The sequence below is a fragment of the Scyliorhinus canicula genome, chromosome 8, assembly GCF_902713615.1.
Source record: "Scyliorhinus canicula chromosome 8, sScyCan1.1, whole genome shotgun sequence".
NCBI classification, from domain to species: Eukaryota; Metazoa; Chordata; class Chondrichthyes; order Carcharhiniformes; family Scyliorhinidae; genus Scyliorhinus; species Scyliorhinus canicula.
The window spans coordinates 167,293,312-167,306,269 of record NC_052153.1 but is presented as its reverse complement, the minus strand read 5'-3'; the positions used below and the strand labels follow the sequence as shown (position 1 = coordinate 167,306,269).

The window sequence follows — 12,958 nt, the reverse complement described above, 5'->3', positions numbered from 1 at the left end:
TTTGGAGGCACAGGGCCACATGAATAATAATCTGCATTTGCTAATGCAGGATCTCCCAGTTTATAGGAATAGAATCTGCAAAGACCTCCCCACACCCCCCCCCCCCCCCCCTTTTGCAGGAAATGTGAAAATGTCAGCTCTCATAAATGATTGGCTTTTCAGTTAGCAAGTTGCAGTTAGTATTATTTGATCCTCAAACTTCAGGGTGTACCAGTGCCGAACAATGTGCTGCATGTTCCCAACCAGATTAAATAACAACTTCTGGAGTTGTGAGTTATGGATATTTCTTTTGCAATTATTACATTTAAAGACTGCAAGATGGTCAAGAGTGCAGAAGATGTCAACTGCAATACGCTGCTGAAACTGCTCGTTGCTGGCTCAGCGATACGGTGCCATTCAGCCTGCAGTGAAAAGGGTTATTTAACATACTTCACAAGGTGACTATTGTCCATCTCGTTTCAGCACCGTGGGGCTGTTCCTTTGTGATCAATGGACAGAATTTACTGCAATGATGAACCAAGATACACAAAACATACTTTTATTTTAATTTTACTGACAATTTTGCAAATTCTCCTTTGGTTCTGTGTACAAAAACATTTACAATGCCAAGCCTTCTTTCCTTATACATCAAATATTAAAACTTAGGGAGACATTATAAATTAAATATGTAATATTGTTAAAGCTCTCAGTGTTAATCTTCATTTTATCTTTAAACATTTGTGCAACAGTTGCTGTGTACATAGATATAAAAAGAATGTTACTCAATAGTGCATTTGAGACAACTGTACATCCTTCCACTCAAGTGCAACTCAAAATTTGTGCTTCCATATCATTTCAAGTTTGCTATATCATTCCCCCATGATGGAGACGAATATTTCAAATATAAGGCATTCTGGAAATCCATATATTTAAACTGTGATCTGCGATGATATTTTTGGCTCATAAGGCTTGTTGTACAAATATGAATATATTTTATATACTCTTGTTGGAGATCATTGCAAAGCATCTGTTAACAGTTTATCATTATCAAATGATCAAGGCCATGAATTAAATTTGCTTCAAATAAATGTGCGTTTGTTTATACACTGTTGTTTTTGTAAAGTTCAGCAATTTGTGAACTAAAGTATTTTTTCAGTTCTGCCCTCTTTGCCTTGAATGTTGGAGTCAGAAGGCCATTTTGAACAGTTAGCATCTCAGGATGTAGATAGATATCCTTCACCTATTCAAAATGAAAAGAGTCCATTATTAAACAAGTCAGTCAGCTTTTGGCTCGATTAAATGCAGATGACCCCCAAAAGGACATCAATGATCCAGCTGGGATTAATTCCCCCAATTGTCACAGTGGGATCTGAAATCATGTCCCTCAGTTATTAGCGCAGGACAAGGGCTGAAGGCATACAGGAAGACCAACGCCATTAAAGTCACAGACCATCCTGAATGGGACAAATATTGGTGTTCTTCCATCATGGCTGGGTCAAGGTCCTGACATCCCTCCACCACAGACAGTCGAAATTCAAGAAAGTAGGTCATAACCACCATGTCTGGCACAAAAATAAAACAGGAAAGGGCTTGCAATGGAAATCAGGAGATAGTATTAGATCCAAGGAAGAGGCATTACGAATTGGCCAGGGAAACAGCAGAGCTGAGGACTGGGAGCAGTTTAGAATTCAATAAAGGAGGACAAAGGGATTGATTACAAAGGGGAAAACAGAGTACGAGAATAAGCTTGCCGGGAACATAAAACTGGCTGTAAGTTTCTATGGGTATGTGTAGAGAAAAAGATCGATGAAGACAAATGTAGGTCCCTTACAGTCAGAAGCAAGGCAATTTGTAATGGGGAACGAGCAGCGGCTGACCAATTACATACATACTTGGTTCTTTTTTCACAAAGGAAGACATTAAAAACGTTTGGGGGGGGTGGGGGGGAACAGGAATTAGTGAGAGGGAGGAACTGAAATCAGGATTAAAGGGAAATGGTGTTGGGAAATTGATGGGATTGAAGGCCAATAAATCCTCAGGGCCTGATAATCTACACCCCAGAGTACTTAAGGAAGTGGCCCTAGAAATAGTGGATGCATTGCTGGTCATCTTCGTAGATTCTATAAAAGGTTTGTACAAATTGGAGGGTAGCTAACGTAACCCCACTGTTTAGAAGAGGAGGTAGAGAGAAAGTAAGGAATTATAGACCAGTCAGCCTGACATCAGTAGTGGGGAAAATGCTAGATTCCATTATAAATGATTTAATAGCAGAGCACTTAGAAACAGTGGCAGGATCGAACAGAGTCAGCATGGATTTATAAAAGGAAAATCATGCTCGGCAATCAACTAGAATTATGAGAGGATATAACAAGTAAAGTTGACGAAGGGGAGCCAGTGGATGTGGTTTATTTGGACTTTAAGACTTTCGACAAGTACCCACATGAGAGATTAGTATGGAAAAGTAAAGCACAAGGGATTAGAGGTAGTGTGTTGAGAGTAATAAAAAACTGGTTAGCAGACAGGAAACAAAGAGTAGAAATAAACAGTTGTTTTTTTCCAAATGGCAAGTTGTGATTAATGGGGTAATGCAGGGATCAGTGTTGGGACCCCAGCTGGTCACAATATATATTCCTGATTTAGATGAGGGAACTAAATTAGCAGTCGACACAAAGATGAAATGAAAATGAAATGAAATGAAATGAAAATCGCTTATTGTCACGAGTACACTTCAATGAAGTTACTGTGAAAAGCCCCTAGTCGCCACATTCCGGCGCCTGTCCGGGGAGGCTGGTATGGGAATCGAACCGTGCTGCTGGCCTGCCTTGGTCTGCTTTAAAAGCCAGCGTTTAGCTGAGTGAGCTAAACCAGCCCCTTTGGTAAGCCAAGTTGCAAGTTGCAAGAGGGATACAAACGGTTTGCGAAGAGTATTGATAGGTTAAGTAAATGGGCAAAAAGTTGGCAAATGGAGTATAATGTGGATAATGTGAATTTGACATTTTGGAAGGGAGAACAAAAGAACAGAATATTTCAAAATTTGCAGTTTTAAAAAATTTGTTCATAGGATGAGGGCCTCGCTGGCTGGGCCAGCATTTATTGCCCATCCCTAATTGCCCTTGAAGGGGCAATTCAGGTGACACAAAGCTGGGTCACAGGGTAAGCTGTGAGGAGGATGTAGAGATGTTTTAGTGTGATTTGGTTACGTTGAGTGAATGGGCAAATGCATAACAGATGCAGTATGATGTGGATAAATGTGATGTAGCAAAAACAGGAAGGCAGATTATTATCTGAATTGCCGAGAGAGGGGAATGTGAAATGAGAAGTGGGTGCCCTTGTACACCAGTCGCTGAAAGTAAGCATGCAAATTGATTAGATTTTTTGAGGAAGTCTCAACCAAAGTGGATAGAGGAGAACTAGATGAGTTGTATTTTACAGAAGACATTCGACAAGGTACCTCACAAAAGGTTAAGTGGAAAGATAAAAGCCCATGGTGTTGGCGCTAGTATATTGGCTTAGATAGAGAGTTGGCTAATGAGCAGGAAACAGTGCGTGGGGATAAGGGGCGGAATTCTCCGCAGGGCCCGACGTCGTCGTGAAACCCGGAGAGGTTCACGACGGCGTCGGAAGCCTCTCCCGGCTCCCTATTCTCCCCTCCCCGGGGGGATAGGAGGGCCGTACCGGGAAACTCGTCCGCCGGGCCTTGTCCCTGGCTTCAAACCCGGTGCGCCAAGAATGACGCCGCAGCGGCGCCTAATGACATCAGCCGCGCATGCGCGGGTTGGACAGTTCAAACCCACGCATGCGCGGTTGCCGTCTTTCCCCTCAGCCGCCCCGCAAGACGTAGCGGCTTGGTCTTGCGGGGCGGCGGAGGGGAAAGAGTGCGTCCCCTTGAGACGCCGACCCGACGATCGGTGGACACCGATCGCGGGCCCGTCCCCTCCCGAGCACGGTCGTGGTGGTCGATCCCCGATCCGCCCCCCACAGGCCCCACACTTACCTGGCACGCCATGTTCACGACGGCAGCGACCAGGTGTGGTTGCCGCCGTCGTGAACAGGTCGGGAATGGCAGGCCGCTCGGCCCATCCGGGCCGGAGAATCGCAAAACCGGACACGCCATTTTGGGGGGGTGGGGTGGGAGAATAGCGGGAGGTGCGGGAGCAGACCTCCCGCTATTCTCCCACCCATTGTGGTTGTGGAGAATCGTGCCCACGGGGTTATTTTTCAGTTTGTGACCTCTAACCAGTGGGGATCAGTGCTGGGACTGCAAATGTTTATTAATGACTTGGAGGAAGGAAGCTAATGTATTATAGCCAAATTAGCAGTCAACACAAATATAGGTGGAAAGGCAAGTTGCGGGAGGGTTACAAACAGTTTGCAAAGAGATATTGATAGGTTAAGTGGGCAAAAAGTTGGCAAATGGAGCACAATATGGATAATGTGAAGTTGACATTTTGGAAGGGAGAGCAAAAGAACAGAATATTGTTTAAATGGAGAAATACTGTAGAAATATGCAACACAAAGGGATTTGGGGTACTTAATAATATTAATAATAATTGTGCACAAATCGCAGAATGTTAGCACACATGTACACGTATTGGATCATTTTCCAGCATTCTATAGTTCCAATAGATTCGAGGGTAACTAATGTAACCCTATTTTTTTAAAAAGGAGGCAGGGAGAAAACAGGTTATAGACCGGTTAGCCTGACATCATAGAACATAGAACAGTACAGCACAGAACAGGCCCTTCGGCCCTCGATGTTGTGCCGAGCAATGATCACCCCTACTCAAACCCACGTATCCACCCTATACCCGTAACCCAACAACCCCCCCCTAACCTTACTTGTTTTTTAGGACACTACGGGCAATTTAGCCTGGCCAATCCACCTAACCCGCACATCTTTGGACTGTGGGAGGAAACCGGAGCACCCGTAGGAAACCCACGCACACACGGGGAGGACGTGCAGACTCTGCACAGACAGTGACCCAGCCGAGAATCGAACTTGGGACCCTGGAGCTGTGAAGCATTTATGCTAACCACCATGCTACCGTGCTGCCCACAATTCAGTTGTGGGGAAAATGCTGGAGTCAATTATTAGATGAAATAACTGAGCATTTGGAAAGCGGGGACAGGATCGGTCCAAGTCAGCATAGATTTACTAAAGGGAAATTATGCTTGACAAATCTTAAGGAATGTTTTGAGGATGTGACCAGTAGAGTGGACAAGGGTGAACCAGTGGATGTTGTGTATCTGGACTTTCAAAAGGTTTTTGACAAGGTCCCACACAAGGGGTCAGTGAGCAACATTAAAGCTCATGGTAGGTAATGTATTTTTTTTTAAATTTAGAATACCCAATTCATTTTTTCCAATTAAGGGGCAATTTAGCGTGGACGATCCACCTAATCTGCACATCTTTGGGTTGTGGGGGCAAAATCCACGCAAGCACAGGGAGAATGTGCAAACTCCACACGGATAGTGACCCAGAGCCGGGATCGAACCTGGGACCTCGGCACCGTGAGGCACCAGGGCTAACCCACTTCACCACCGTGCTGCCCGTTGGAGGCAATGTATTGGCATGGATAGAGAACTGGTTGGCAGAAAGGAAGCAGAGAGTGGAAATAAATGGATCCGTTTCAGATTAGCAGGAAATGACTAGTGGGGTACCGCAACGTTCAGTGCAGGGACCCCAGCTGTTCACAATATACGTTCATGATTTGGACAGAGGAACTGCTCCAACTCAATCTACAAGTTTGGTGATGACTTGACTGTAGTGGGTCGGATCTTGAACGACGATGAGTCAGAATACAGGAGGGAAATAGAGAACCTAGAGGAGAGGTGTAACAACAACAATCTCTCCCTCAATGTCAGCAAAACTAAAGAGCTGGTCATTCAGGAAGCAAAGTATCATACACATGACTGTCTGCATCAATGGGGCTGAGGTGGAGATGGTTGACAGCTTCAAATTCCTAGGTGTGCACATCACCAACAATTTATCCTGGTCCACCCATGTTGACTCTATGACAAAGAAAGCACAACTGCGCCTATATTTTCTTCGGAAATTAAGGATATTCGGCACGTCCACGTTGACTCTTACCAAATTTTACAGATGCACCATAGAAAGTCTGGCTGCATCACAGCCTGGTATGGCAACTACTCGGCCCAAGACAGTAAGAAACTACACAGAATTGTGACCACCACCCAGTCCATCACACAAACCCGCCGCCCAGCCACTGACTCTATCTACACCTCCCGCTGCCTTGTGAAAGCGGGCAGAATAATCAAAGACCCCTCCCACCCGGCTTATTCACTCTTCCAACTTCTTCCATCGGGCAGGAGATACAAAAGTCTGAGAACACGCACGAACAGATTCAAAAACAGCTTCTTCTCCGCTGTTACTCCGAAACGACCCTCTTATGGACTAATCTGACCTCCTCACACGTCTTCTCTACTGAGAAGTATTACACTCCTGTATGCTTCACCCGATGCCTGTGTCTATGTATTTACATTGTGTATTTTATATTTGCCCTATTATGTATTTTCTTTTCATGTATGGAATGATCTGTCTGAACTGTACGCAGAACATTACTTTTCACTGTACCTTGGTACATGTGACAATAAACAAATCCAATCCAATTGCATGCAATATCTCCAAATGTGCAGATGACACTAATTTAGGTGGCAGTGTGTGCTGTGAGCAGGCTGCAAAGAGGCTGCAGGGTAACGTGGACAGGCTGGCGGAGTGGGCAAATACTTGGCAAATGCAATAGAATGTAGGTAAATGTGAGGTTATGCACTTGACAGCAGAGGGGAAGTGCAACGCGACCTGGGTGTCATGGTGGAACAGTCGCTGAAGGTTGACATGCAGGTTGGCAAGCGGTGAGGAAAGATAATGGCATGCTGGCCTTTATAGCGAGAGGATTTATGTATAGGAGTAGGGATGTCTTGCTGCAGTTATACAAGGGCTTGGTGAGGTCCCACTTTGAGTATTATGTGCAGTTTTGGTCTCCTAGTTTGAGGAAGGACATTCTTGTTATTGAGGGTGTCCAGCGAAGGCTCACCAGACGAATTCCCGGGATGACAGGACTGACATGAAGAAAGACTGGATCGACTGGGCTTGTACTCACTGGAGTTTAGAAGAATGAGAGGGGATCTCGTAGAAACATATAAAATCCTGATGGGCGGTACGGTAACACAGTTGCTTCACAGCTCCAGGGCCCCAGGTTCGATTCCTGGCTTGGATCACTGTCTGTGTGGAGTCTGCACGTTCTCCCAGTGTCTCCGTGGGTTTCCTCCGGATGCTCCAGTTTCCTCCCACAGTGCAAAGATGTGCAGGTTAAGTGGATTGGCCATGCTAAATTGCCCCTTAGTGTCCAAGGGGTTGGGTAGGGTTGCGGGGATGGGGTAGAGGTGTGGGCTGAGATGGGGTGCTGTTTCTCTGGCCGGTGCAGACTCGATGGGCCGAATGGCCTCCTTCTGCACTGTAGATTCTATAATTCTACGACTGGACAGGCTAGATTCAGGAAGAATCTAGAGGTCACATCCTAAGGATAAGGGGTAACCCACTCAGGACTGAGATGAGAAAGGTGTGAACTTACGGAATTCTCTACCACAGAAAGCTGTTGGGGCCAGTTCATTGGATATATTCAATTGGAGCTAAACGTTGCCCTTGCGGCTAAAGGGATCAAGGGATATGGAGAGAAAGTGGGAGTGGGATACTGAGTTTGCATGATCATATTGAATGGAGGTGCAGGCACGAAGGGCTGAATGGCCGACTCCTGCACCTATTTTCTATGTTTCTATGAACGGCGGAGCAGGCTCGAAGGGCCAATTGACCTATCCTGTTCCTATTTTCTATATTTCTGTGTGACTCTAAACATTATTGCCACATCCACCTACAGATTGTACTTCAATGGATGCGAATTGATTTGGGATATCTGCCAACATGAATCATAGAATTTACAGTGCAGAAGGCGGCCATTCGGCCCATTGAGTCTAGACTGGCCCTTGGAAAGAGTACTCTACCCAAGCCCACACCTCCACCCTATCCCTGTAACCAGTAACCCCACCCAACCTTTTTCTTTTTAAATATTTTTATTCTCCTCCTTTTTCACATTTTCTCCCAAATTTACACCCAACAATAAACAATAATCAGTAACAAATATGTGAATCCTCATATCAATAACAATGATCCCATTCTCCCACCAAACCCAACATTTGCCCGCATGTTCACATAAACAAATGACAAAAGGATCAGGAATCACCCACAGTCACCATTAACACACACTGTCCCCCTGGCCCCAACCCTCCCACCCCCCCCCAAACTAATGTTCGATGTTATCCAGTTCTTGAAAGTGCATAATGAATAATGCCCATGAATTGTAGAACCCCTCCATCCTTCCCCTCAGTTCAAACTTAACCTTCTAAAGGATCAAGAATTCCAACAGATTCCCCCCGCCACGCCAGGGCACAGGGTGGAGAGGCCGCTCTCCAACCATCAGTATCCGCCTTCGGGCGATCAATGAGGCGAAGGCTACAACATCCGCCTCTGCACCCGTTTCCAACCCTGGCTGGTCCGACACCCCGAATATGGCCTCCCGGGGGCCCGGGTCCAGTTTCATGTGCACCACTTTAGAAGTTACCCTAAAAACCTCCTTCCAGTAATCCTCCAGCTTTGGACAGGACCAAAACATATGAATATGGTGAGAGGGCCCCCCCCACAACGTTCACACACATCTTCTACTCCTGCAAAGAATCGGCTCATCCTCGCCCTCGTGAGGTGTGCTCTGTATACCACCTTCAGCTGTAACAGCCCCAACCTTGCGCACAAGGTGGAGGCGTTCACTCTCCGGAGCACCTCACACTGGAACCCCTCCTCTATATCCTCTCCCAACTCTTCCTCCCATTTCGCTTTGATCCCTTCCAGTGGTGCCTTCTCCTCTTCCAAACACTAGCCCCTTCTCCAGTCCCCCTGTCGTCAGCACCTCCTCCAGCAATTTGGAGGCCGGCTCCACCGAGAAGTTCTGTATCTCCTTTCTGGCAAAATCTCAACCCTGCATGTATCTAAACATTTCCCCTGCTCCAGCCCATACTTCGCTTCCAGCTCCTTCAACCCTGCAAACTGACCCCCAAGAAACAAATCTTTTGGTGTCTTAATCCCCTTCTCCTCCTATTTCCGAAAATTTCCATCCCACCTCCCTGGCTCAAATCTGTGGTTCCCACCCAACCTCTTTGGACACGAAGGGCAATTTAGCTTGGCCAACGAAAGATACTAAATGCAAATTCCTTCTCAAGTGAATTTCCGCAAAAGGGACTATTTTTGCATTGGTATAGTGAACTAAAAGGAATTCACAATTATGCGGCCAATACGAAAGCTCCTAACCAGTTATAAATTGCACAGCGGACAAAACGTAACTGGAGTGTGTGCAGTTTTTCTAAGAAATGGAAGGAAACACAGTAGTGGAAACCACAATTTATAGCTAAACAATGTCAACTCAAGCACAATGACACATGGGCACAGATAAGTGCTCTGTATGTTGCAAAGAAAGAGAACCATTCATGTATGGACTACTGGCCTCGCAGTTATCACAAGAAGCCACATGGTTAGCCAGAGGGAAGTGCGCGGTTCGCCAGAGGGATGTGCAAGGGCTTGTAGGGTAAAGTGTCAACGTGGAAAATGAAGATGGCAATGAAAAAATGTAATCTATACGTTTGGCAATTAAATGAATCAAAATAATTGCCTTTGCTGATGATTATTTGAGCGGTAACTTGTTGCAATAGCAAAATAACCATAATCGAGCACTAGTACAACGGACCAAAATAGAGAAAGATGCAGCTAAAATAAAGCCCAGAAAAATTATAATTCACACAGGCAGCTAGCAATTACAATATCTTCATTTGGTAGTTTTGCAGCTTTATACCTGCCTTATTGAAGTGCTGTTCCTCCAAGAGTATTGGATATTGTGCTGCAATGTCAGCTCTTCACAGCTAATTCTTCCCTGACTCCCGGATTAGCCTGGATTTCAATTACAGCCTTGCCTTGAAGAAAAGACTCAACTGCCTGCAACCTATCAGCATACACCCTGTCGTACTCGGAGTACACACCATAGTCTTGGTCAGTTTCCATTAATTCGTGCATCCAAATATAATGAAAATCAATATTTCCTGGATGTGTTTACGAATCCCTCAAATTAAAGCAAATAAAAACAGAAACTACTGGATAAACCCAGCAGACTGCCAGGTGAGCTGGCTTTATCCAGCATTTTCTGTTTTCATTTACAAGTCCCTCCACAGCCTTGATCCTTCTCACCACCCAACAACCTCCGGCCCTCCACTGTCCCATAACCACTGCTCCAGCTTTGGAGGCAGAAACTTCAACAATTTATTCCTATATTTGTAAAAGCTCTTTCTCTAGGTGACCAAGGCTATAGTTACTACTGATAAATTTTATATCTTCAATTCAAAGACAGACAAACTATAGCATTATCTTTTCAGCAGTGCATTAATTCCCTGACAGTGACTTCAACATTCAATCTTTAAAATCTCACACCAGTTCAGAGACATTCCCCTCTGGACCCGGTTTCTAGAGATACTTTACCCATCTTATTCACCCATCTTATTAAAAGACATATTTTTCTTCTCCAATCCCCCAAGTTAATATTGGGCCTCTCAGCCAATTCAATCTGGAACTCTTCTCTTCCCCCAACCCAAACCATGGCAGAATATCTTCCAACCCTCAAATTCATGTTGACGCTCCACTTCATTTCTACAAAAGTACACTCCCAGTTTCTACTCACTTTTGTCTCCGTCTTTCTTCTCCCTTCCCCTCTTGGTCAATCGCCATAAAATTCTCATCTCCCCCTTCTTTCCATGGGCATATATCTCTCCTCTTTCCTAATGATCTACCCCCTGTCTATCCCAGTCTGAATAGGGTGCAGGAGCAGAAGGATCTAGTCTATATCTGCACAGGTCTTTGAAGGTGACATAAGGTCAGGTTGACATCGCGATTAATAAAGCACACAGTATCCTAGGCTTTATTAATTGGAGCGTGCCATACAGGAGCTAAACTTGTATAAACACTGGTTTGGCCTCAACTCGACTATTGCATCCAGTTCAGGATTCCACACTTTAGGAAGCATGTGAAGGCACTGGAGAGGATGCAGAAAGGATTCATGAGAATAATTCCAGGCTTGAGGATAGTTGGAGGGGTTGGGCCACTGTCACTTGGAGAAGGGTGAGAGGAGATTTGATGGAGATTTTCAAAATCACGTTGGCTCTGGACAGAATAGATAAGGAGAAACTGTTCCCATTGGTGGGAGAACCAAAACCGAGGGGGGCACAGATTTTAGGTAATTGTCCAAAGAAGCAATGGAGACATGGAGAAACGTTTTCCTGCTGTGAATGGTTAAGATCAGGAATGCGCTGCCTGAGAGTTTGGTGGAGGCAGGGTCAATCGAGGCATTCAAAAAGGAACTGGTTTATTAACTGAAAAGGAAGAATGTGGGGGTTACAGAAAGAAGCTGGGGGAATTACACTAGATGCATTGCTCATTCGGAGAGCCACACAAACACAAGGATGTGATAACACTGGAAAGGGTGCAGAGGTGATTTACCAGGATGTTGCCTGGGCTGGAGAGTTTTAGTTATGAAGAGATTGGATAGACTGGGATTGTTTTCCTTGGAGCAGAGGAGACTGGGGGGGGGAGAGAACATGATTGAAATGTATAAAATTATGAGGGGCATAGATAGAGAAGACAGGAAGAAACGTTTCCCCTGGGTGTAGGGATCAATGGCCAGGGGGCATAGATTTAAGGTAAGGGGCAGGAGGTTTAGAGAGGATGTGAGGGGGAACCTTTTCAGCCATGGATGGTAAGAGTCTGGAACTTATGGCCTGAAAGGTGGAGGCAGAGACCGTCATAACATTTAAGAAGCATTTTGACTGTGCATTTGTAATGCCAAGGCATTCAAGGGCCAAGTGCTAGAAACTGAGAGTAGAATAATGATGTGGTTATTTTTGACTAGTGCAGACACAGTGGGCTGAAGGGCCTTTTCTATGCTGTGGACCTCTAAGACTCTATGACAATGGGCTGAATAGCCTTCTTCAGTGCTTAACAATTATGTTGTCGCCCATTCCAACTCAAATGTAGTTTCTGAATGACCTGCTCCTTTGTATTACAGCACACACCACTATCAGAAACATGCTGTAGGTGTGGAGTTCTGCCTATACGATTACAGTAGTCCCCAAAATGTTGTAAAGGGCACACAAAATCCCCCAATCAAGTATCTGGAAGGACTTGGAAGGATGGGACCCTACTGGGGGAAAAAATGAATAGTTTTCATTATTTCAGAAATGTCCAAACCTGCATCTAGAAAAAACACACGCTTTAATTTATTTGTTACAGTGCAGGTATTTCTCTTTTATTTGTTCATGGGATGTAGCCATTGCTGGCTTGGCCAGCATTTATTGCCCATGCCTGTCAGCATTTTAGAATCAACCACATTGCTGTGCATCTGGAATCAAATGTAGGCCAGACCAGTTAATGACGACAGATTTCCTTCTCTCAAAGGCATTAGCGAGCCAGCTGGGATTTTACGACAATCGACAATGGTTTCATGGTCATCATTAGACTTCTAATTCCAGATTTTTATTGAATTCAATTTTCACCATCTGCCATGGTGGGATTCGAACCCGGGTCTCCAGAGCATCACTCTGGGTCTCTGGATTACTAGTCCAGCGAGAATACCACTACGCCAGTGTCTCCCCTAACTGGTATTTCTCATATGCTTTCAACATATCTTCTAAGAGGAAGCTGAAATTCTACTGACTATTGCTGTTAGTGTTCGGTTTTGGTTTTCCCAGGAACGACCAGCTGAAGTACAGTGTGATGCCCAAAACAGTTGTTAGAAGTCTTGAAATTTCATGCAATAGAAGACGTACTCTAACTGCTTCATTCACCATGGACCTCATTTTGGTCCTGATACGGAGG

At 45.0% G+C, this 12,958-nt stretch overlaps 1 protein-coding gene across 6 annotated transcripts in view; it reads right to left on the bottom strand.

Annotated features, from left to right (window-relative positions):
- Positions 1 to 522: 522 nt before the first annotated feature.
- The window catches only part of acsl1a (acyl-CoA synthetase long chain family member 1a), a 295,407-nt gene continuing 282,971 nt past the window's right edge, over positions 523 to 12,958 (bottom strand). For all 6 annotated transcript variants that reach the window (XM_038805668.1, XM_038805664.1, XM_038805667.1 and 3 more), the window contains exon 21: positions 523 to 1,219. In XM_038805668.1, coding sequence (XP_038661596.1) covers positions 1,079 to 1,219 — 141 coding nt within the window. In that variant the 3' untranslated portion in view covers positions 523 to 1,078. The remainder of the gene's footprint in view (positions 1,220 to 12,958) is intronic.